The 26842-nt window shown below is 37.3% G+C and overlaps 1 protein-coding gene and 1 long non-coding RNA gene across 2 annotated transcripts in view; both read right to left on the bottom strand.

Moving 5' to 3' along the window:
* The window catches only part of LOC139740050 (DNA mismatch repair protein Msh3-like), a 125714-nt gene that overhangs the window by 62781 nt on the left and 36091 nt on the right, over positions 1-26842 (bottom strand). The window contains exons 5-9 of the mRNA XM_071650642.1: positions 13125-13288; positions 12176-12289; positions 3382-3514; positions 2355-2536; positions 678-846 (exon numbers count right to left, since the gene is read on the bottom strand). Coding sequence (XP_071506743.1) covers positions 678-846; positions 2355-2536; positions 3382-3514; positions 12176-12289; positions 13125-13288 — 762 coding nt within the window. The remainder of the gene's footprint in view (positions 1-677; positions 847-2354; positions 2537-3381; positions 3515-12175; positions 12290-13124; positions 13289-26842) is intronic.
* Positions 4500-7054, bottom strand: LOC139740056 (uncharacterized). The gene is made up of 3 exons (XR_011711539.1): positions 6934-7054; positions 6036-6120; positions 4500-4675 (listed from the first exon to the last, which is right to left on the bottom strand). It is a non-coding gene; the product is annotated as an uncharacterized lncRNA (long non-coding RNA).

Here is a 26842-nt window from a genome sequence, read left to right as displayed (position 1 = left end):
CAGTGTGTATTCAGGCGCTTAATCTTTACCAAACCGTGCTGGCTGTGCGATGAATGGGACAAAAAAACAGGAAGTAAACCACCAGAGTAACAACAATAAAGGGATTATTAGATTAAACTGAAATTAAACATGCCTCATTAACACATTCTGTCCATAATCAATGCCAACTTTCAAAGCAGTAGCACTATCCTTTCAAAAGGTATTAGAGTTGAAAGTGAAGAGTGTGGACAAGGTTTTTCAGAAATGAAAAAGGGATTCTAAAGACACACCTAATCACACTATTGTACCAAAAAAGTTCGAGATAAATTGCTAAAAAAACACACTTTCCTGCCCGTTTTATGATACCAAATTTTAGCATAATGTAAAAGAAGACCCACTATTTCAGAAAATATGAAAAAGTCAAGTTCGGCTAGGTTGACCCATTTCACTTATTTTCGGTCCTCACGCAAAATCAGTGTGTGCGACTTTATGTTCGTTTTGAGGTGCACGGTCACATATGGTTTGAGAGTGATGAAACGAAGAGTGTGAATACGGATATGTATCCTGCGCACAAGCATGACAACACAGCACATCACAATACCTTAGCCTGCAAGTGACAAAGACTTTACTAATTAAGGCATATTATCACTTTTATTGTGCAGCCAAACCTACATGTTTCAACATGGATGTGGACTCACCTCAGTCCCAGAAACTGTGACATACTCAACACTAGGCATAGATATCTCAGTACGAAGCCTGCGGAGGTGATCCCCAAACTGGTCGGTGACATCTCTGATGTCAGACATGCACTGGTGAACAGCAGGAAACTGGGATGGCTCAGTGAAGAGATTTGTCTTATTCTTCTCCCTTGGAAAATGAAATAAAAGAAAACCAGTCTGATGGGATGTGTGTCACATAATATTATTCAAGATGTCTGTTCAAACTTACCTTTTTTTCAGTTGACTATATATTGCACAAGATACAGTCAGCATCTCGAAGATCAAAAAATCCTGCAGGATTATCTCAGTGACAGCATAATATTTCAATATAAGCTAAAGCAAGTTCTAAAGGTTGACAGTCATCAACATTATGTACAGTATGCCTCCTATTTGTTTGGTTGTTTGCTTCATGTACGCGTAATAGTAGAGGATGTACACAGGGGTTTTGTCTCTGTGCAAAGCTCACAGGGAACAGTAAAGCATGTTCAATTTCTGACTGGCCAAACCTGGTGGGAAGCCTTCTTGGCAGGATCCAGGGTATTGTACATGTCTGTATTGCTTGGCTCACAATCCCTGGAATGCTTCTTGTACAGCTTTACACACAGCCACTTAAAGCAGCACACATGTAGGCAATGAATCTTGCTTGATTGGAGTGTGATTTTTACTAAAGAGCATACACTTCGGTGCACATATTTTCTGATGGACAATTCTTTTATAGTAGGCCTGCACTAGCCATGGTTTTCGAATCTATCACCGAGGGCAGGGAACCAAGATTGACTACTGTAAAAGTGGTTTCTTTCGCGGTGGTTTTATTTTCGCACTTTTCGCGCTTTGAGGTTGAACCGTGAATTTAACATCACGCGAAAATGTTTTGAACTCGTCGCTTGTTATAATGCTGTCATTACCAACCGCGAATTTAAACACACGCGAATAAGTCGGCACCGATGGAAACCGCGAAAGTTTCTGTACGCGAAAGAAACCACTTTTACAGTACATCAAAGAATTATAAAATATGACTCTTTTTAACCCGTTGAGGACGGACTGATTTTGCTGCAACACTATACCTTTGCCCGAGTTTACTCGGGACTCATCCTCAACGGGTTAATGTAAGAGAGGACGACTATTTCACTTCCAGAGTTATTGTGAGTTTTTGTGTTGTATGATCTGCTAGTAATTAAACGTTTGCATGACATCTCTCTTACAGATTCATGTAGTAATCATATTACCATCTCATTCGTAACAACATACACTTTTGCATATCATCCTGGACTTTGGCTACAGACTTAAAGCTATGATCCATCTTTGATCTAAATGCAAGAGTCAAATCTAAAAGATGGCCAATATTCTGTAAGTGACCTCCTGAACAAAATCACATCAATGAAGGGAATAGTCTCAAGTCAAGGGAAGGGACATACAAATATGATATACATCATTATAAGGTTGATATGATGAATCACAGATAACTGCTAGTGACAGTGATAATATACATGTATATTAAATCACAATAATAATAATAATGACTACAACAACTTAACAGTAGTGATGGTAACAAAGAAGTAAATAAAAATCACCCAATGAAGATAAATGACAAAACATGAGCAGATTATTGGTGAGATGATTACGATGTACTCTTTGAGGGTACTGATGCATATTCACCTGACAGCTTTTTCATTGATGGCAGCCAGAAAGGACTCAACTCCATCCAAGAGGCAAGGTATCTCACTGAAGACACTCTGAAGAAGAGCTGACTTGATGTGCATACTGCCCTCTAGAGTCTGGAAGGCCAGCTTCAGTTTGGCAAGAGAGCGGACCACGTTCAGGAATTCTGCCGCTGAGCACTGTGCAAGGAAAGAAATGAACAGTTTTGCAAATCGACTGTTGAGGAAATCTGAGGATGTGAGGTGTGCCATACCTAATTAACCCATTGACAACAGTCCAGAGTATACTTGGGGAGGTGTTCATGGGAAATGCATGTTATACAAAATCAGTCCGTCCTCAACAGGTTAAAATCTATTTCCCAATAGTCTGACATTTACCGGGTACTTACACAAAATTCAATTCCATATCGTCCTTTTTGAGAATGAATTCTTGAAGAATCAAAAGCCTAGGCATCAAGTTTTCTTTTCTAGAGTTGCAAAGACAATAGCATTGAAGAAATTTTACTGCCAGGCCAGTCTAGTCTCTGCCATCTCCATCAGTAACAAATCCGAGTACACAAAGACCAGAGAATCTGTGCTACAACCATGTGATCTCAAAAAGGACACCTCTAGTTTCTACAGGCACCTAATTATGGTTCATCAGAAGGGAACAGCGAACATGCATGGCTTCTGGATGTCTTCAGTGCACCCCATTCTCTTTAGTTTAATGCAAAAACCATTGAGCCTACAGTTCCAAGACATTCAATGTACATGTAGGTACATCCTGCTTTAACACAACAACATTAACAATAACAAATATATCAATGTCTATATTGTATAATATATGTACAACAAAGGACTTACAAAGTGTAGAATAAAAGATATGTGCTTCTTCTTCCTCAAGCAACACTGACAATGGACAGTTGAAATAAAAACGTAGTTACACCACAGAAATGCAGCTCCCAGGAATCGATGGGCTGATTAACATATGTGTGGATAAACCTGGCACAAAAATTATGTATTAGATTACAATGTACAAAATGTACCTTCTTGTGATAGATAGAGCAGAGGCCTCTATCTAGGTCTGGGGTCTTGGCCAGGATGTCACAGACACTCTTCAGCTGCAGGGAGTCAGATCCTATAATCTCTTCTACAGCATTCAGTCTGCATTCTATCTCACTGAGTATGAACATGGGATAGTCACATAAACACAATACATACTGCCAAGCATTATGAAGTTTCCTTTGTCTGCTTTGACTGCTGATTGGCACAGAAACCTCATAGCATTGTATACACTATCAAAAGGTCTTGGCACCAATATGGTTAGGGGACATGAATACAGTCAACACCCTGATGCCTGATAAAATTTTCAAATTTCTCAAGACTTTGTACAAGATTCATCAAATTCCTGTAGGCACCACGTTACAAGAAATTTCAGTATTACTGAAGACATTTCAGGCACCCCTTGTTAAAGTCTGAACTCTTCATAACAAGATAACCACTTGGCTTCATAAACTGATGAAAATTCTTTTCATTCATCCACTTTGAATTAGATAGATCGCTCAAGTATTCTTATCCAAGTAATTATAACGATCTACTTCATTTCATAGTTTCTAAGAATTATAAGTGAATTATTTCTTTTGTCAACTCATGCTTCTTTCTGTCCATTCTGGTTATTGTAGTTTTTCCAACATTCTTTTCTTTGCTAACATCAGAGAATAACCACATCTCACTACTTTCAGAACCCCTTACTACAGTGTATGAGTGACTACCATACTCCAGAGAGAACAAACAAGAAACTAAACCTAGCTTTACTTTAAAGGATCCCAACTACATTATGACAAAGGCAACAGCACACTATCCTCAAACAAACTGTGTACACCATGTAGCTTCACAAATGGCACCACAGAGTCTGCATTGTAGGGTCATGCCTATATACAGTAGACACATGTATTGTATTCCAAAGCTCACATGTGGCTTTACAATGTATTAAATGCAACACTAAATTTAAAAAAAAAATGCCTATGGCATACACTGGGTTGATTACTGGCATTTTGACACAACTTACTACAGATAATATTCCAACAGTTTATGCAGATAATCATTAACCCTTTGATTTACAGAGATTTTGATCTCTGAGCCAAATCGACAAACTCTCCCCAAACCTGGGAATGGATGGAATACTATAGGATGAGATCAACTTTACTTCCCTACGGGATGTCTCTCATACCTGACAGAAACCAGGGGTTGGGATAGCCACTTGATTAGATGTCTCTTGCCAAACCTGGTTTTGGTGTGGTTCAAAACCCAGAGCAGTGTTCCCTTCTCGCTCCTATCAACCTATCATGAAACAAGCAAATAATCATCATGTTACCATGGACAGCAAATATACGAAATTGTAGCTTGATTAACTCTTTATGTGCCATGATGTAAACCCTCTGTGTGCCACATTATTCTGAGACAGCAACATAGTCATGCTTGTAGAAAACGTTCTGTTTTTAATGTTTAAGTCTGCATAACCTCTATAGATTTTTGTTACTGTGGACATGTTATGAGCAAACATGTGGAGAATATGCCAAGTTTTGCTTTGATGCAAATTGTATGACACATTTATGATTGTTTTCCTTTCAAGTGACCAGGAGCTACAATACGGTAAAGGCAAGACTTGTGTACACAAAACAGTGACAGAAACTTAGAATTTACTCTCAATTCCAGTAGGGAACTTTGCTTGATAGTCAATCACCACATAAAATGCAAGCTACATGTGACAGGAATGGATTCACCAGTAACAGTTTCATTGTACTGTGGCATGTGGTGATTTATCAATCGGTTTCTGCGTTTGAGCAGAATCATGCGAACTTGGCACGCCGTCGACTGAGTCAAGCGTGTGAACGTGGCACATAAAGAGTTAAAAGTTTGGGATACTCATCAAGAAAAGTTATTGCAAAACATTGATTTTACTAGACAGTTATGAACATTTTGCAGTATTGCAAGAAAAAAACACTGTAATTAACACTCACTATACAAATGATGCAAAGATACACGAGTGCATCAGTAGACTGGTAACTACAGTATTGTGCCTTGTGAGTTTAGACTAGTATCCATTATAGTAACTGCACGCACACTATTCCTACCAATGCACAAAAAAACACATGTGCATTATCTGTTTTTAGAACTGCAGACAAAAGTTCTGCCCAAAATCAATTTTTGTCCATCATGCAGCTCACAATTGCTGACTCATATCAAATTTACTGGATGCACACTAAATTATGGATTCACGGCTAGCATTCCCTTGCTTAATGCACACTCTACAATTGCTACTAAAGTGCACAACTGTTGCTACAAGGGAGCGATAGTATGTTTGCAGCAGCTATTGTCGGCAATCGTATTAATTAATTGATATTGAATGCGTCGCTACTAAAAATCAACACACTGCTCTTGACCAATGAGTCTGCAGAGTTTTCATGACTCATTCTATGAAAAGAGGAGGCCAGTACTACAGTTAATCCTTTACCTCCCAGTAATGCAGTAACTCCTTACTGAGATAGATTATAGACATAACACATCTGGTTCCAGTAAGCAGTCAGTTGAGGGAGACAAACAGATGGATAAACTGCTTGGATGTATGTGTAAGTAGCATTTAAATAGTTTCATGTTGAAACAAGAAAGTCAAGGTGTTTGAAATAACTACTGACAGTACCTGATTCTGAAATATCTCCAGGTTGCGGAGAGCACAAGCATCCAGCCTCATCACTGCCTTCGCTGCAGAAAACTGGGACATGTTACTGTTGACACACACACACACAAAAGTGACAAACATTACTTCAAACACCTAATCTTTACATCATGTACATTGCAGTCATGGGGAACTGATAATGTAAGATCTGCATGGACATAAATCACTAAAGGTCTTGATCAAGATACCCTCCCTTCATACTGTAGAGGTCCATAAGGCCAATTATGAATTTATATAATAGCTTCAAAGCCAGTGGCTACATATGTACCTTTGTGAGCTAGTGTCCCTGTTATCCTAATCCTAAATCACTTGTATCATGCTCCATCACCCCCTGTTTTTCCCTACAGTGCTGTATTTATCTACCACCCATCCTTCTTAATTCTTCAAACCTTTACACACTGGGTTATCACGGTGAAGATATATTTCACACCACTTGATAACATCCCAAATGAAGTTTATTCTTGAACTTGCTCATAACCCCCCCCCCCAAAAAAAAAACAAACAAACAAACAAATATATATATATATATATATATATGTTCCACTGTATGAATATTTCCCTCATGTGAGCCAGGTGAGCCAGCATATTGCCTGTTGTGCAGCTTTATTCACCTTTTCTTGGCAAACAAGTCTGAAACAATATATGCATTAATTACTTTCATTGCCGGATGGAGGTTACCATAAATCAAGCTTTCTAGTTGCCAAGCAAGACCCTTGCTCTTATTGTAGGTTGTGTGCAGGATTCAAATACATTATTAGACTCCTGAATTGTGAAAAAAAGCAGTGTTACTACAAAGACCATCCAAACAAATACGCACCCTGCCATCATTTACAGACTCCACAGGCTAACTAGTCTTATTTACCTTGTGACTCGAAGTATCCTGTGCAAGTTAAATTCCTTCAGATATTTCAACAAAGCAGCTAGGCAGCAAATGACTGGCTTTGGGAGATCCAAAACTGACTGTAGGGTGGGAACACTGTCTGTGGGGGGAAAAAAATGGAAAACTTGGACCGTTAGCTACTTGAAACAACTATGCCATTCACATCTTACATGTATGCGATGTGTCACCACAAAAAGGCAATGACGTTGGCAAACATCAGTTCTCTTGTCATATCCTACTGGTACATTTAATTTTTCTCATCTCCTTCTTCATCCTAGATTCCAAGTAACCGGGGGGCCAAAAGCTAAAAACAGAGGTCGAGTTGCACTCTCTCTACAAACTAAGTAGACCATGCTTATTTTCAAGTTTTTATTGTAACAAACAACATTCCACTGGTCTACCTCAAAAAATTTGTTGCGAAAGCCTCCAAATCCAAGATGGCGTCCAAGATGGCCGCCATATTTACTGAATTTGTTATTTGAAAGATAGAATTTGATTGAAAGATCAGATTTCAACAAATGTGATGTCATATGAAAGAGAATAAAATTTTCTACAAGTTGATACCATTTTTGTGGGTTATTGTGATAATTGGATTGAGATTTTAAGGAAAAAACACTCATTTTTTGATATTTTTCTGAAAAAAGGAAAATCATGAAAATGCTTGATTCAGCATAAATCAGAGAAAGACTGAAGGATTATCTTGAAACGTTTCAAGAATTTTGTTTGACATATGATTAATATTTGGAGAAAATTAGGGGTCAGTACCATTTTTGGTTCAGGAGTTATAATGTCTCAAACTTGAAAATTCACTATGTAAAAATGGCCACTTTAGTTGTGACAATACCCTGTTGGTCGTAAAAAGAGCCTGCGCGCGCCAAGACTACTACACGCACCACTGACACTGGCGCTTGTAGCAGTGCCAGTGGTGCGTGTAGTAGTCTTGGCAAACGCAGACATTTTCTTTGACAAACAAGGGTTTGTGCCTGCAAACTAACTTTTCATACCAAGTGGTAGCTCAGGTGACGCTGATTGCTATTATTTCAAAGTAGATTGTTCTGAAGCAGATGAGATGAAGCAAAAATATCTTTCAAATAGAGGTAGAAGCTTGAAACAACCTTGCTATAGAAAGTTTAAAACAAAATCTGGATCAATCACTCAAAAAAATCAAGATTGCAGGCCATCAAAGCTGACATAGTGTATTGCGCCAAAGTAAATGTATCATTTCGATTTTGATACAATTTTGTCTGCTTTGCTGTCTATTTATATGGTTTTTATATATTCTGAACATTTTAATGCTATTTCAAACCATCTTAGGTTTTTACGGAGACATTTTTTTTCAGAATGCACCATGAATATTTCTCTAAAAAGTAAAAAAAAAAAAATTAAATTAAAAATGTTTATGAAAACCATGCAGAAATTAACATATTTCCCATATAATCAATATTTGGAGAAAATTAGAGGTCAGTATTGTATTTGGTTCAGGAGTTATAATGTCTCAAAGTTGAAATCCCATTTTACATAATATGCATTTACACGCATCTGTTCCCAAAGACGTCACAGAGGGTCAAATCCAAGATCGTGCTTACTTTTCGAGTTCCACTCTCTCTATAAACAAGACCATACATAATATTAAGCATACTAAGCAATGTTCCGTAAGTGCACCTCAATAGATTTGTTGCAAAAACCTCCAAAGTACAGATGCGGTCCAATAGGGCCGCCATTTTTATTGAAGTTAACATTTCAAACATAAAATTTGATAGAGACATTGGATTGCAACACATTTGATGTCATATGAAGGAGAGTAAAACTTCCTAAAAGTTGATACCACTTTAGCTGTGTATTGTGACAAATTGGGGGGGGGGGGGGAATCCATATTTTTATATTGTTTTGAAAAAAGGAAGAAATTTGAATATGCATGATTTAGTATTTATCAAAGAACAACTGAAGAATTATTTTGAAACCTGCGATTGAGATTGAGATTTACTGAGATTGAGACATAATTCATATTTCTGGAATTACAGGCAATATCATACACTATTGACAAGTTAACGTCTAAAACTTGATAAAATTACATTTACGCATTATAAATTTTGCATACAATGTGTTTACATGGTCACATGTAATACTGTAACGGTCTAGTGACTTGCATGTACCTGCAAACTAACTTTTCATGCCAAGTGGTAGGTGATGCTGATCGCTATTACTGTAGCATTTCATCATAGTAGATTGTTATGAGGCAGATAAAATTGAACAGAAAGTATTTTCCAAAAAGAGATAGGAGCTTGGAATTTGGCACAAATTTTGCCAATGTGTAATATTTAGCGACAAAAATAGTATCCACACAAAATTCAAGATGGCGGTAATTAATAGAGGTTGTCGTTCAAGGCATTATTTACCATTAGTGCACGTAAAACAAAAACCCAGGTTTACTTAATTCTTCAAACTAGTTCTAAACTGTGAGTTAGGGATAGAACAACTAATGTACAAACTGAAATCAGTATAATTAATGCTAAATATTGTTAGATATACTAAATAGATCTGATAAGAATGTTTTTTATATATACTAAATTGTCAACAGTTATGGCTATGGTTTCTTTAAAAGCAAAGGTGATATCTCCGTATGTTTTAGGCTTTATTATATATATTTTTTTTTACATGGTAGAATGTTTTGTAATACAACTAACCTGCACATATAAATCGAATGTGATATCTCTCCCAATGGTAGAATACCTTTAGTGTGTTGCGTCAAAGTTAAATCTCAACTTATAACTTATAATTTGATATATCTTTTTAATCTTCTTATATTGCTGTCTATTACATGTTCCTATACATCCGAACGATATTGTGCTCGTGTAAACCATATTGAGGGTCTTTTTTTTTTGGGGGGGGGGGGGGGTGGAGCTCATTCCAGTGTTAGGGTAAGGCCCAATCTTTGATAAAAAAGAAATGCTTCTGTATCAAAGATATGCTTTTTTACTTGTATGCTACTCTGCTGTTGTAGAAACGCCTGAATGATGATGGTATATGTGTAATAATGTCTGATCCGTAGATGTCCTTGAAAGCCCTTCTGATCCGAACCCCCCCCCCCAAAAAAAAAAAAAAAAAAAATCCGACATGGCGGCAATTTCTCAACTTTGTTGTGCGAAATGTGTTGTGCGAAATTACTTTTCAGTATATTGTTCGAATAAAATTGTCCAAATTGATTATTCGTGCTGTATATTCACATTTACAAATAAGCATGCTGAAACTGTATTTTCTGTTACCAGATTTTTCTTACATTGTTTTTAGGCTGATTTCATGTGGGTTATAGTGTCACAATTGATCTGAGCTTATGCCATTGGTAGATGCTTTCCCATATTAGATATCAGGATCACTCGAGAGTGAAAATGTTCATTTTCATTCATTTTAGAGTGACCTCGGGGATCACTCGAAGAGTGACAAGTGATCCCTAAGGCAGGGCTCGACACTAACGGTGGTCCGGTGGCCCGGGGCCACCAAAAACGCACGTCGGGCCACCAAAATGTCAGAAATGAAGAACATAGGTGGCCTGATCGGGCCACCAAAAAAGATCGGATATTTGCCTTTGGGCCACCAAAAATAAAAGTTAGTGTGGAGCCCTGCCTATTAAGGTCACTCTAAAATGAGTGAAAATGAACATTTTCACTCAAAAGTCACTCCAATTTCACTCTAAATTCACCGTTTTCTTGTTATTCACTCCTCACATCAAAAGCAAAAACTTCCACTCGATTTGTTGTTTTTCTTTTTCTTTTTCGGAGAGTAGAATATCACCGGTTCTAAAAATGTGTCCATAAAAACTTAAGACGGTTTAAGATAGCACAACAGACAAAATTGTATCAAAAACGAAATAATACATTTACTTTGGCGCAATTTTATACACTATGTCAGCTTTGATGGCCTGCAATCTTGAATTTTTTGAGTGATTGATCCAGATTTTGTTTTAAACTTTCTATAGCAAGGTTGTTTCAAGCTTCTACCTCTATTTGAAAGATATTTTTGCTTCATATCATCTGCTTCAGAACAATCTACTTTGAAATAATAGCAATCAGCGTCACCTGAGCTACCACTTGGTATGAAAAGTTAGTTTGCAGGCACAAACCCTTGTTTGTCAAAGAAAATGTCTGCGTTTGCCAAGACTACTACACGCACCACTGGCACTGCTACAAGCGCCAGTGTCAGTGGTGCGTGTAGTAGTCTTGGCGCGCGCAGGCTCTTTTTACGACCAACAAGGTATTGTCACAACTAAAGTGGCCATTTTTACATAGTGAGTTTTCAAGTTTGAGACATTATAACTCCTGAACCAAAAATGGTACTGACCCCTAATTTTCTCCAAATATTAATCATATGTCAAACAAAATTCTTAAAACGTTTCAAGATAATCCTTCAGTCTTTCTCTGATTTATGCTGAATCAAGCATTTTCATGATTTTCCTTTTTTCAGAAAAATATCAAAAAATGAGTGTTTTTTCCTTAAAATCTCAATCAACTTATCACAATAACCCACAAAAATGGTATCAACTTGTAGAAAATTTTATTCTCTTTCATATGACATCACATTTGTTGAAATCTGATCCTTCAATCAAATTCTATCTTTCAAACAACAAATTCAGTAAATATGGCGGCCATCTTGGACGCCATCTTGGATTTGGAGGCTTTCGCAACAAATTTTTTGAGGTAGACCAGTGGAATGTTGTTTGTTACAATAAAAACTTGAAAATAAGCATGGTCTACTTAGTTTGTAGAGAGAGTGCAACTCACTCGTTAAGTAAGCGACTTTTTGGGGTTTGGCCCTCCGGTTAAAGCTTCCAAGTAAGATGTAATCTGTCCCATCTTGCTTCCTAATTTGTGTATACCAAATAAACTATGAGGAAGTCAGCCATAATATAATCAAGACTCTAAGGAAATCATCAATGCACTTCATCAATGCAGTTAAACATGCAAAAAGGGCATGATGATCATTTGAATGAACTGAGATCCTATTACCTTTGGGTGACTACAGATTGTATCTGCCAAGTTCAGTGAAAATCTGACATGGGGTATTAAACAAAAAGCTGAAAATGTCAGAATTTTATGCATGATACTTGACAGATGACAAATGATTAATAATTGCAAAAGCCCACATGAGCCTTTTACTCACGTCAGCTATAAAAACACCTTTTGTGCAAAATAGCATACATGAGAATTGAAGAACAACAGTTTCACCTGACTTGACCGAGTGCTCTTGGATGCTGTAGAATGATGATACCTCCTCAAAGGCCGTGGTGTATTCAAACACTGTGTTGGGCAATCTCTCTACTCTGATGCAGTCTTCTGTCACATCACTGGAGAGAGAAAGAGAGATGTTCATAGAGATAGACAGACAGAGTAACAGTGAAAGAGATAAAGATAAAGAAATAGATAGATAGATAGATAGATAGATAGATAGATAGATAGACAGGTAGAGGGATAGGTGGATAGATGCATAGATTGACAGACCATGCGAAAAAGACAGGGAGAGAAGAAAAATGATCATCACATGTACTGTAAAACGAAAAATGTTCACGTGCATTTCAATTTTTGCAGATTTCGCGAGAGCCAAGATTTCGCAAAACTAAAATGCACATGAAAGTTCTTGTCTACGCTATACGCATTGAATGTTAGAAGCAACTAGCGAAAATTTCATGCCATGAAAAAGGCCATTGGTTCCAATTCGTGAAAATTTCAAGCCGCAAAAATATTGTGTTTTACAGTAATCACAAATTTCTTTTTGTCTGATACTTGTTATTCACTAGGTATTCTTTTGACTAATTATTCACATGTCACCAAAGATATATCCATAAAATCTAAAAGTGTTCTACAATGCTGGTCTTTTTATGCTAGGTACTTTTTTTGTACCTAAAGAACAATGTATAAATTGCAGGTGGCAAACACATAACTTACACAGGATAAATAGCAAAGATTTATCATTCACATCCAGACTGAAAGACTATCAAATAGCTTGATAGTAGAGAGATACACAAAGAAAAAGGTAAAAATTACTCTACATTTTGCCAAGGTTACCAATGGTTATCTTCAACATAAAGACCTTTTTTTATAACCGATGCCACTAAATTCCATTTGATATTTGAAGTTTAAAGTCAATGTTATGATCTTCACTCAAGTCAAACAAACACTGACCTCATCTGTATATCTTTCAGGATTTTCTCTGTTTCTGAGGACAGGTGTTCTGGTAGCAGGAGCTCAATAGGTCGAATGTGATGCATCCTGGTGTCCAGCTCACTCAGATGCTTGTTGTCATGGAAACTGTCATACACAATGTCTCCAGTTGCTGGCTGAACTGCCTTTAAGAGAGAAATCAATATTTGTTGGAAGAAGGTCAGTGATTGAATAAAAGTACTGATGCTAAAATGTTTTCAATATTCCAATGTCACACAGACATGGACACAAAACTTTCTCACTTTTTTCACATGCTACATGCTATCATCTTTAAAAATGTAGGGAAAAAAAAGAAAGAAAGAAGAGACGAAGTGAGTCTAGGGCTAAATTCAGTATTGCACGTTCACCTTCCTACATTCATGTATACTATTACCAAAGAAGAACACAACATAAATGGCATCTAGCACAATAGTGTAATTGGACAGTGTCTACAGAGAGCTGAGAGAGAAGGGGTTATATAAACTGCTTTGCCAAATGAAAGGATGCACATGTATGGTGGTATTGAGAACAAGGAAAAGTAGAAATTACGCGGTGCGTAATATATGTCCCCGCCGGAAGTAGCATTTTGTAACAAAATGTGCAATATAGGTAAAAAATCAAGGTCAAAGGTCAAAGAAGTCAAAGGTCAAAAATCTGTGTAGAAGTTTTGAAGCCCTCACCTAGTGCCATCACATAAAGCAAATGGAATCGAAATTGGGTCAGAAATGGTGAAGGAGTAGCATTTTGTAGCCAATGTACAATATAGGTCAAAAATCAAGGTCAAAGGTCAAAGAAGACAAAGGTCAAAATTCTGTGTAGAAGTTTTGAAGCCCTCACCTAGTGCCACCGCATAAAGCAAACGGAATCGAAATCGGGTTAGAAATGGCAAAGGAGTAGCATTTCGTAGCAAAATGCACAATATAGGTCAAAAATCAAGGTCAAAGGTCAAAGAAGTCAAAGGTCAAAATTCTGTGTAGAAGTTTTGAAGCCCTCAACTAGTGCCATCATATAAAGCAAACGGAATCGAAATCGGGTTAGAAATGGCGAAGGAGTAGCATTTTGTAGCCAATGTACAATATAGGTCAAAAATCAAGGTCAAAGGTCAAAGAAGTCAAAGGTCAAAATTCTGTGTAGAAGTTTTGAAGCCCTCACCTAGTGCCATCACATAAAGCAAACAGAATCGAAATCAGGTTAGAAATGGCGAATAAGTAGCATTTTGTAGCAAAATGTACAATATAGGTCAAAGGTCAAGGTCAAAGGTCACAACTGAAATTCTGTGTAGAAGTTTTAAAGCTCCCATGTAGTGTTATCATATAAAGCAGACAGAATCAAAATTGGCTCATAAATGACAGAGAAGTAGCAAATTGTACATTTTGATCACACACGGACGCACACACGGACGGACGGACGGACGCACGGACGGACGCACGCACAGACACACACGCGTACGGAGCCCGTTTCATAGTCCCCTGCTCGAACTCGTTCGGCGGGGACAATTAAAGCGTTATTGAAAGGGTACTGTAATTTAAAGGAGTCTACAAATAGAGCCGGGAAGGAAAGAGTTATAGAAACTGTTATGCAAGATGAAAGGATCTACAAGGTACTGAGAGTGGGCCGAATGCATAAAACAAGCAATTGCTTGTAAGCAATTGCTTCAAGCAAAAGCACAAGCTCGTCTAGTAAAAGGTGTAGCTCAAGCAATTGCTTAAATACATATGTATAATCTTTTGCTTGTGCACATACCTTTTGCTTGCATTCAGCAAGCAATTGCTTAGGGTTCGAACAATAGCGTCACGCCTGTGCGAACACAAGAACAAAGGCGAGTGTGGCAGCATGTATTTGAAAGGGCATGTGTGTGCGGAAACATTTCCTGACATAGCAGAAGAGCTATGAAATGACACTCATAAATGCACACACAGACGCACACACACACACAACTATACACACACTCGTATTACTGGCTGATTCCCACCACTGCTTACAATAGCCCGCATCTGCCAGATCGTACGTGGAGAGACGTCTCCTTGCTCTCCACCAAAGTGAGACATCCTACCTGTTTTTCATCAAATTTTGCGTGCCAACCACTGGTTATTCCCGTTGTTGAAATGAAAAATTTCTTACTCTACTTAAGAGTAATTTCTTGTAGATTTATACCACTCCTTCACAATTGTTGTCTTTCTTCCATGAATATGAAAATGATACTTAAAAGGGAACGTCCCAGATAAGCAAAAGCTCAAGCTCATTTTACAGAGTTTGGAAAATCGTAAGCAATTGCTAGCAAGAACTAGCAATTGCTAGCAAGAACTAGCAAAAGGTATGTTTTATGCATACGTTTTTAAGCAAATGCTTGGTCTCTAAGCAATTGCTTGCGGACTGCAAGCATTTGCTTGTACTTGCTAGCAAGAGCTTCTGCTCGCAAACAATTGCTTGTTTTTATGCATACGGATTCGAGTAAAAGGCTAGCACAAGCAATTGCTAGCGTTTATGCATCCGGCCCAATGAAAGGGTTATCAAAAGAGTACTGCAATTTGAAAAGATCAACATAAAGAGCTGGGAATGGAAAGGGTTATAGAAATTGTTCAAAAAATCAAAGGGTGTGTAGAGATACTGAGAATAACAGGGTTATCAAAAGACTACTATAATTGAAAAGTACTACAAAGAGTCATAGAAACTTTTATGTACAAATGAAAGGGTGAACAGCTTTTATGACAATGAAAGGAATTTCAAAAGGGTACTGTAAATTGAAAGGGTATACAAAAGACCTGGGAATGAAAGGCTTATGGAAAGGGAGCTATAATTTGAAAGGATATACAAAAGACCTGGGAATGAAAGGCTTATGGAAAGGGAGCTATGATTTGAAAGGATATACAAAAGACCTGGGAATCAAAGGCTTAATATGGAAAGGAAGCTATAACTTGAAAGGATATACAAAAGACCTGGGAATCAAAGGCTTAATATGGAAAGGGAGCTATAATTTGAAAGGATATACAAAAGACCTGGGAATCAAAGGCTTAATATGGAAAGGGAGCTATAATTTGAAAGGATATACAAAAGACCTGGGAATCAAAGGCTTAATATGGAAAGGGAGCTATAATTTGAAAGGATATACAAAAGACCTGGGAATCAAAGGCTTAATATGGAAAGGGAGCTATAATTTGAAAGGATATACAAAAGACCTGGGAATGAAAGGCTTACGGAAAGGGAGCTGTAATTTGAAAGTATATACAAAAGACCTGGTAATCAAAGGCTTAATATGGAAAGGGAGCTATAATTTGAAAGGATATACAAAAGACCTGGGAATCAAAGGCTTATGGAAAGGGAGCTGTAATTTGAAAGGATCTACATGTAATAAGGAGCTGGGAATGAAAGGGTTACTGAAGCTGCTCTGTAAAATGAAAGGCTGTACAGAGATACTTAGAATGAGAGGGTTATAAAAAGGGTACTGTAATTTCAATATGTCTATAAAAGAGCTGGAAATGAAAGGGTTATAGAAACTGTTCTGCAGAAATAAAGGGTGTACGGAGGTAATGAGAATAAAAGGGTTATTAAAAGGGTAGTGTAATTTGAATAGGTGAATAAAAGAGCTGGGAATAAAAGGGTTAGAGAAACTGTTCTCCAAAAGGAAAGGGTGTACAGAGGTAATGAGAATGAAAGGGTTATCAAAAGGGGACTGTAACTTGAATGGGTATACAAAAGAGCTGGGAATGAAAGGGCTATAGAAACTGTTCTGCAAACTGAAAGGATGTGCTGAGGTACAGTACTGAGAATAAAAGGGTTATTAAAAGGGTAGTGTAATTTGAATGGGTGAATAAAAGAGCTGGGAATAAAAGGGTTATAGAAACTGTTCTCCTAAAGGAAAGGGTGTACAGAGGTTATGAGAATGAAAGGGTTATCAAAAGGGGACTGTAACTTGAATGGGTATAATAAAGTACTGAGAATGAAAGGGTTATAGAAATTATTCTGCAGAAAGAAAGGGTGTACAGAGGTACCGAGAATGAAAGGGTTATGAAAAGTGTACTGTAATTTCAATGGGTCTAAAAAAGAGCCAGGAGTGAAAGGGTTATAGAAATTGTTCTGCAGAAAGAAAGGGTGTACAGACCTACTGAGAATGAAAGGGTTATGAAAAGTGTACTGTAATTTCAATGGGTCTAAAAGAGCCAGGAGTGAAAGGGTTATAGAAATTGTTCTGCAGAAAGAAAGGGTGTACAGACCTACTGAGAATGAAAGGGTTATGAAAAGTGTACTGTGATTTCAATGGGTCTAAAAAAGAGCTGGGAATGAAAGGGTTACAGAAATTGTTCTGCAGAAAGAAAGGGTGTACAGAGGTACTGAGAATGAAAGGGTTATCAAAAGGGTACTGTTATATGAATGGGTCTATGAAAGAGCTGGGTATAGAAGGGTTATTAAAAAACTGTTCTGCAAAACGAAAGGGTGTCGAAAACTAATGAGAATGAAAGGGTTATAGAAATTGTTCTGCAGAAAGAAAGGGTGTATAGAGGTACTGAGAGTGAAAGGGTTATGAAAAGTATACTGTAATTTCAATGGGTTTATAAAAGAGCTGGGAATGAAAGGGTTATAGAAATTGTTCTGCAGAAAGAAAGGGTATACAGAGGTACTGAGAATCAAAGGGTTATGAAAAGTGTGCTGTAATTTCAATGGGTCTAAAAAAGAGCCAGGAGTGAAAGGGCTATAGAAATTGTTCTGCAGAAAGAAAGGGTGTACAGACCTACTGAGAATGAAAGGGTTATGAAAAGTGTACTGTAATTTCAATGGGTCTAAGAAAGAGCTGGGAATGAAAGGGTTACAGAAATTGTTCTGCAGAAAGAAAGGGTGTACAGAGGTACTGAAAATGAAAGGGTTATCAAAAGGGTACTGTTATATGAATGGGTCTACAGAAGAGCTGGGAATAGAAGGGTTATTAAAAAAACTGTTCTGCAAAACGAAAGGGTGTCGACAGCTAATGAGAATGAAAGGGTTATAGAAATTGTTCTGCAGAAAGAAAGGGTGTCTAGAGGTACTGAGAATGAAAGGGTTATGAAAAGTATACTGTAATTTCAATGGGTTTATAAAAGAGCTGGGAATGAAAGGGTTATAGAAATTGTTCTACAGAAAGAGAGGATGTACAGAGGTACTGAGAATGAAAGGGTTATCAAAAGGGTACTGTAAGTTGAATGGGTCTACAGAAGAGCTGGGAATAGAAGGGTTATTAAAAACTGTTCTGCAAAATAAAAGGGTGTTGACAGCTAATGACAATGAAAGGGTTATGAAAAGTGTACTGTAATTTCAATGGGTCTATGAAAGAGCTGGGAATGAGAGGTTTATAGAAATTCTTCTGCAAAATGAAAGGGCGTGAAGAGTTCATGAGAATGAAAGGGTTATGAAGAGGATACTGTAATTTCAAGGGGTATACAAAAAGATGGGAAGGAATGGGCTATAGAAATTGTTCTGCAAAATGAAATGGTGTACAGAGGTACTGAGAATGAAAGGGTTATGAAAAGTGTACTGTAATTTCAATGGGTCTAAAAAAGAGCCAGGAGTGAAAGGGCTATAGAAATTGTTCTGCAGAAAGAAAGGGGGTACAGACCTACTGAGAATGAAAGGGTTATGAAAAGTGTACTGTAATTTCAATGGGTCTAAGAAAGAGCTGGGAATGAAAGGGTTACAGAAATTGTTCTGCAGAAAGAGAGGATATACAGAGGTACTGAGAATGAAAGGGTTATCAAAAGGGTACTGTTATATGAATGGGTCTACAGAAGAGCTGGGTATAGAAGGGTTATTAAAAACTGTTCTGCAAAATAAAAGGGTGTTGACAGCTAATGAGAATGAAAGGGTTATGAAAAGTGTACTGTAATTTCAATGGGTCTATGAAAGAGCTGGGAATGAGAGGTTTATAGAAATTCTTCTGCAAAATGAAAGGGCGTGAAGAGTTCATGAGAATGAAAGGGTTATGAAGAGGATACTGTAATTTCAAGGGGTATACAAAAAGATGGGAAGGAATGGGCTATAGAAATTGTTCTGCAAAATGAAATGGTGTACAGAGGTACTGAGAATGAAAGGGTTATGAAAAGTGTACTGTAATTTCAATGGGTCTAAAAAAGAGCCAGGAGTGAAAGGGCTATAGAAATTGTTCTGCAGAAAGAAAGGGTGTACAGACCTACTGAGAATGAAAGGGTTATGAAAAGTGTACTGTAATTTCAATGGGTCTAAGAAAGAGCTGGGAATGAAAGGGTTACAGAAATTGTTCTGCAGAAAGAGAGGATGTACAGAGGTAATGAGAATGAAAGGGTTATCAAAAGGGTACTGTTATATGAATGGGTCTACAGAAGAGCTGGGTATAGAAGGGTTATTAAAAAACTGTTCTGCAAAACGAAAGGGTGTCGACAGCTAATGAGAATGAAAGGGTTATAGAAATTGTTCTGCAGAAAGAAAGGGTGTATAGAGGTACTGAGAATGAAAGGGTTATGAAAAGTATACTGTAATTTCAATGGGTTTATAAAAGAGCTGGGAATGAAAGGGTTATAGAAATTGTACTGCAGAAAGAGAGGATGTACAGAGGTACTGAGAATGAAAGGGTTATCAAAAGGGTACTGTAATTTGAATGGGTCTAAAGAAGAGCTGGGAATAGAAGGGTTATCAAAAACTGTTCTGCAAAATGAAAGGGTGTTGACAGCTAATGAGAATGAAAGGGTTATGAAGAGGGTAATGTAATTTCAATGGGTATACAAAAAGGTAGGAAGGAATGGGTTATAGAAACTGTTCTGAAAAATGAAATAGTGTACAGAGGTACTGAGAATGAAAGGGTTATGAAAAGTGTACTGTAATTTCATTGGGTTTATAAAAGACCTGGGAATGAAAGGGTTATAGAAATTGTTCTGCAGAAAGAGAGGATCTACAGAGGTACTGAGAATGAAAGGGTTATCAAAAGGGTACTGTAATTTGAATGGGTCTACAGAAGAGCTGGGAATAGAAGGGTTATCAAAAACTGTTCTGCAAAATGAAAGGGTGTTGACAGCTAATGAGAATGAAAGGGTTATGAAGAGGGTAATGTAATTTCAATGGGTATACAAAAAGGTAGGAAGGAATGGGTTATAGAAACTGTTCTGAAAAATGAAATAGTGTACAGAGGTACTGAGAATGAAAGGGTTATGAAAAGTGTACTGTAATTTCAATGGGTTTATAAAAGAGCTGGGAATGAAAGGGTTATAGAAATTGTACTGCAGAAAGAGAGGATGTACAGAGGTACTGAGAATGAAAGGGTTATCAAAAGGGTACTGTAATTTGAATGGGTCTACAAAAGAGCTGGGAATAGAAGGGATATCAAAAACTGTTCTGCAAAATGAAAGGGTGTTGACACCTAATGAGAATGAAAGGGTTATGAAATGGGTAATGTAATTTCAATGGGTATACAAAAAGGAAGGAAGGAATGGGTTATAGAAACTGTTCTGAAAAATGAAATAGTGTACAGAGGTACTGAGAATGAAAGGGTTATGAAAAGTGTACTGTAATTTCATTGGGTTTATAAAAGAGCTGGGAATGAAAGGGTTATAGAAATTGTACTGCAGAAAGAGAGGATGTACAGAGGTACTGAGAATGAAAGGGTTATCTAAAGGGTACTGTAATTTGAATGGGTCTACAGAAGAGCTGGGAATAGAAGGATTTTCAAAAACTGTTCTGCAAAATGAAAGGGTGTTGACAGCTAATGAGAATGAAAGGGTTATGAAGAGGGTAATGTAATTTCAATGGGTATACAAAAAGGTAGGAAGGAATGGGTTATAGAAACTGTTCTGAAAAATGAAATAGTGTACAGAGGTACTGAGAATGAAAGGGTTATGAAAAGTGTACTGTATTTTCAATGGGTTTATAAAAGAGCTGGGAATGAAAGGGTTATAGAAATTGTACTGCAGAAAGAGAGGATGTACAGAGGTACTGAGAATGAAAGGGTTATCAAAAGGGTACTGTAATTTGAATGGGTCTACAGAAGAGCTGGGAATAGAAGGGTTATCAAAAACTGTTCTGCAAAATGAAAGGGTGTTGACAGCTAATGAGAATGAAAGGGTTATGAAGAGGGTAATGTGATTTCAATGGGTATACAAAAAGGTAGGAAGGAATGGGTTATAGAAACTGTTCTGCAAAATGAAATGGTGTACAGAGGTACTGAGAATGAAAGGGTTATCAAAAGGGTACTGTAACTTGAATGGGTATACAAAAGAGCTCAGAATGAAAGGGTTATAGAAACTGTTCTGCAAAATGAAAGTGTATACAGATGTATTGAGAATACAAGGGTTATTAAAAGGGTAGTGGAATTTCAATGGGTGAATAAAAGAGCTGGGAATGAAAGGGTTATACAAACTGTTCTGCAAAATGAAAGGGTGTACAGAGGTAATGAGAATGAAAGGGTTAACAAAAGGGGACTGTCACTTCAATGGGTATACAAAAGGCTTGGGAATGAAAGGGCTATAGAAACTGTTCGGCAAAATGAAAGGATGTGCTTAGGTACTGAGAATAAAAGGGTTATTAAAAGGGTAGTGTAATTTCAATGGGTGAATAAAAGAGCTGGGAATAAAAGGGTTATAGAAACTGTTCTCCAAAAGGAAAGGGTGTACAGAAGTAATGAGAATGAAAGGGTTATCAAAAGGGAACTGTAACTTGAATGGGTATACAAAAGAGCTGGGAATGAAAGGGCTATAGAAACTGTTCTGCAAACTGAAAGGATGTGCTGAGGTAAAGTACTGAGAATAAAAGGGTTATTAAAATGGTAGTGTAATTTGAATGGGTGAATAAAAGAGCTGGGAATAAAAGGGTAATAGAAACTGTTCTGCAAAATGAAAGGGTGTGCTTAGGTAATGAGAATAAAAGGGTTATTAAAAGGGTAGTGTAATTTGAATGGGTCTACAGAAGAGCTGGGAATAGAAGGGTTATTAAAAAACTGTTCTGCAAAACGAAAGGGTGTCGACAGTTAATGAGAATGAAAGGGTTATAGAAATTGTTCTGCAGAAAGAAAGGGTGTCTAGAGGTACTGAGAATGAAAGGGTTATGAAAAGTATACTGTAATTTCAATGGGTTTATAAAAGAGCTGGGAATGAAAGGGTTATAGAAATTGTACTGCAGAAAGAGAGGATGTACAGAGGTACTGAGAATGAAAGGGTTATCAAAAGGATACTGTAATTTGAATGGGTCTACAGAAGAGCTGGGAATAGAAGGGTTATCAAAAACTGTTCTGCAAAATGAAAGGGTGTTGACAGCTAATGAGAATGAAAGGGTTATGAAGAGGGTAATGTGATTTCAATGGGTATACAAAAAGGTAGAAAGGAATGGGTTATAGAAACTGTTCTGCAAAATGAAATGGTGTACAGAGGTACTGAGAATGAAAGGGTTATCAAAAGGGTACTGTAACTTGAATGGGTATACAAAAGAGCTCAGAATGAAAGGGTTATAGAAATTGTTCTGCAAAATAAAAGTGTATACAGATGTATTGAGAACACAAGGGTTAGTAAAAGGGTAGTGGAATTTCAATGGGTGAATAAAAGAGCTGGGAATAAAAGGGTTATAGAAACTGTTCTGCAAAATGAAAGGGTGTACAGAGGTAATGAGAATGAAAGGGTTAACAAAAGGGGACTGTCACTTCAATGGGTATACAAAAGGCTTGGGAATGAAAGGGCTATAGAAACTGTTCGGCAAAATGAAAGGATGTGCTTAGGTACTGAGAATAAAAGGGTTATTAAAAGGGTAGTGTAATTTCAACGGGTGAATAAAAGAGCTGGGAATAAAAGGGTTATAGAAACTGTTCTCCAAAAGGAAAGGGTGTACAGAAGTAATGAGAATGAAAGGGTTATCAAAAGGGGACTATAACTTGAATGGGTATACAAAAGAGCTGGGAATGAAAGGGCTATAGAAACTGTTCTGCAAACTGAAAGGATGTGCTGAGGTAAAGTACTGAGAATAAAAGGGTTACTAAAATGGTAGTGTAATTTAAATGGGTGAATAAAAGAGCTGGGAATAAAAGGGTAATAGAAACTGTTCTGCAAAATGAAAGGGTGTGCTTAGGTAATGAGAATAAAAGGGTTATTAAAAGGGTAGTGTAATTTGAATGGGTGAATAAAAAAGCTGGGAAGGAATGGGTTTTAGAAACTGTTCCGCAAAATGAAATGGTGTGCAGAGGTACTGAGAATGAAAGGGTTATGAAAACTGTATTGTAATTTAGATACATCTATGAAAGAGCTGGGAATAAGAGGGTTATAGAAATTGTTCTGCACAAAGAAAGGGTGTACAGAGGTACCGAGAATGAAAGGGTTATGAAAAGGGTAACTGTAATTTCAATGGGTCTCAAAAGAGCCAGGAGTGAAAGGGTTATAGAAATTGTTCTGCAGAAAGAAAGGGTGTACAGCGGTACAGAGAATGAAAGGGTTATGAAAAGTGTACTGTAATTTCAATGGGTCTAAAAAGAGCTGGGAATGAAAGGGTTATAGAAACTGTTCTGCAAAATGAAAGGGTGTGCTTAGGTAATGAGAATAAAAGGGTTATTAAAAGGGTAGTGTAATTTGAATGGGTGAATAAAAAAGCTGGGAAGGAATGGGTTTTAGAAACTGTTCCGCAAAATGAAATGGTGTGAAGAGGTACTGAGAATGAAAGGGTTATGAAAAGTGTACTGTAATTTAGATACATCTATGAAAGAGCTGGGAATAAGAGGGTTATAGAAATTGTTCTGCACAAAGAAAGGGTGTACAGAGGTACCGAGAATGAAAGGGTTATGAAAAGTGTAACTGTAGTTTCAATGGGTCTCAAAAGAGCCAGGAGTGAAAGGGTTTTAGAAATTGTTCTGCAGAAAGAAAGGGTGTACAGAGGTACCGAGAATGAAAGGGTTATGAAAAGTGTACTGTAATTTCAATGGGTCTAAAAAGAGCTGGGAATGAAAGGGTTATAGAAACTGTTCTGCAAAATGAAAGGGTGTACAGAGGTAATGAGAATGAAAGGGTTAACAAAAGGGGACTGTAACTTGAATGGGTATACAAAAGAGCTGGGAATGAAAGGGCTATAGAAACTGTTCTGCAAACTGAAAGGATGTGCTGAGGTACAGTACTGAGAATAAAAGGGTTATCAAAATGATAGTGTAATTTGAATGGGTTTATAAAAGAGCTGGGAATGAAAGGGTTATAGAAATTGTTCTGCAGAAAGAGAGGATGTATAGAGGTACTGAGAATGAAAGGGTTATCAAAAGGGTACTGTAATTTGAATGGGTCTACAGAAGAGCTGGGAATAGAAGGGTTATTAAAAACTGTTCTGCAAAATGAAAGGGTTTTGACAGCTAATGAGAATGAAAGGGTTATGAAGAGGGTAATGTGATTTCAATGGGTATACAAAAAGGTAGGAAGGAATGGGTTATAGAAACTGTTCTGAAAAATGAAATGGTGTACAGAGGTACTGAGAATGAAAGGGTTTTGAAAAGTGTACTGTAATTTCAATGGGTTTATAAAAGAGCTGGGAATGAAAGGGTTATAGAAATTGTACTGCAGAAAGAGAGGATGTACAGAGGTACTGAGAATGAAAGGGTTATCAAAAGGGTACTGTAATTTGAATGGGTCTACAGAAGAGCTGGGAATAGAAGGGTTATCAAAAACTGTTCTGCAAAATGAAAGGGTGTGAAGAGTTAATGAGAATGAAAGGGTTATGAAGAGGATACTGTAATTTCAAGGGGTATACAAAAAGATGGGAAGGAATGGGCTATAGAAATTGTTCTGCAAAATGAAATGGTGAACAGAGGTACTGAGAATGAAAGGGTTATCAAAAGGGTCCTGTAAATTGATTGGGTCTACAAAAGAGCTCAGAATGAAAGGGTTATAGAAACTGTTCTGCAAAATGAAAGTGCATACAGAGGTATTGAGAACACAAGGGTTATTAAAAGGGTAGTGGAATTTGAATGGGTGAATAAAAGAGCTGGGAATAAAAGGGTAATAGAAACTGTTCTGCAAAATGAAAGGGTATACAGAGGTAATGAGAATGAAAGGGTTAACAAAAGGGGACTGTAACTTGAATGGGTATACAAAAGGCTTGGGAATGAAAGGGCTATAGAAACTGTTCGGCAAAATGAAAGGATGTGCTTAGGTACTGAGAATAAAAGGGTTATTAAAAGGGTAGTGTAATTTCAATGGGTGAATAAAAGAGCTGGGAATAAAAGGGTTATAGAAACTGTTCTCCAAAAGGAAAGGGTGTACAGAGGTAATGAGAATGAAAGTGTTATCAAAAGGGGACTGTAACTTGAATGGGTATACAAAAGAGCTGGGAATGGAAGGGCTATAGAAACTGTTCTGCAAACTGAAAGGATGTGCTGATGTACAGTACTGAGAATAAAAGGGTTATTAAAAGGGTAGTGTAATTTGAATGGGTGAATAAATAAGCTGGGAATAAAAGGGTTATAGAAACTGTTCTCCTAAAGGAAAGGGTGTACAGAGGTAATGAAAATGAAAGTGTTATCAAAAGGGGACTGTAACTTGAATGGGTATACAAAAGAGCTGGGAATGAAAGGGCTACAGAAACTGTTCTGCAAACTGAAAGGATGTGCTGAGGTACAGTACTGAGAATAAAAGGGTTATTAAAAGGTAGTGTAATTTCAATGGGTGAATAAAAGAGCTGGGAATAAAAGGGTTTTAGAAACTGTTCTCCTAAAGGAAAGGGTGTACAGAGGTAATGAGAATGAAAGGGTTATCAAAAGGGGACTGTAACTTGAATGGGTATAATAAAGAGCTGAGAATGAAAGGGTTATAGAAATTATTCTGCAGAAAGAAAGGGTGTACAGAGGTACTGAGAATGAAAGGATTATGAAAAGTGTACTGTAATTTAGATGGGTCTAAAAAAGAGCTGGGAATGCAAGGGTTATCAAAAAACTGTTCTGAACAAAGAGCTGGGAATTAGAGGGTTATAGAAATTGTTCTGCAGAAAGAAAGGGTGTACAGAGGTACTGAGAATGAAAGGGTTATCAAAAGGGTACTGTAATATGAATAGGTCTACAGCAGAGCTGGGAATAGAAGGGCTATTAAAAAATTATTCAGCAAAATGAAAGGGTGTGGACAGCTAATGAGACTGAAAGGGTTATGAAGAGGGTAATGTGATTTCAATGGGTATATAAAAAGCTGGGAAGGAATGGATTTTAGAAACTGTTCCGCAAAATGAAATGGTGTGCAGAGGTACTGAGAATGAAAGGGTTATGAAAAGCGTACTGTAATTTCAATACGTCTATGAAAGAGCTGGGAATTAGAGGGTTATAGAAATTGTTCTGCAGAAAGAAGGGGTGTACAGAGGTACCGAGAATGAAAGGGTTATGAAAAGTGTACTGTAATTTCAATGGGTCTAAAAAAGAGCTGGGAATGAAAGGGTTACAGAAATTGTTCTGCAGAAAGAAAGGGTGTACAGAGGTACTGAGAATTAAAGGATTATCAAAAGGGTACTGTTATATGAATGGGTCTACAGAAGGGCTGGGAATAGAAGGGTCATTAAAAAACTGTTCTGCAAAACGAAAGGGTGTCGACAGCTAATGAGAATGAAAGGATTATAGAAATTGTTCTGCAGAAAGAAAGGGTGTATAGAGGTACTGAGAATGAAAGGGTTATGAAAAGTATACTGTAATTTCAATGGGTTTATAAAAGAGCTGGGAATGAAAGGGTTATAGAAATTGTTCTGCAGAAAGAGAGGATGTACAGAGGTACTGA

This window comes from Diadema antillarum, unplaced genomic scaffold, assembly GCF_040938485.1.
Source record: "Diadema antillarum isolate AM-2024a unplaced genomic scaffold, OU_Dant_1.0 seq00000829_RagTag, whole genome shotgun sequence".
Lineage (NCBI taxonomy): Eukaryota > Metazoa > Echinodermata > Echinoidea > Diadematoida > Diadematidae > Diadema > Diadema antillarum.
The sequence above is the reverse complement of the archived record's forward strand: the minus strand, read 5'-3'. Positions and strand labels throughout refer to the sequence as shown.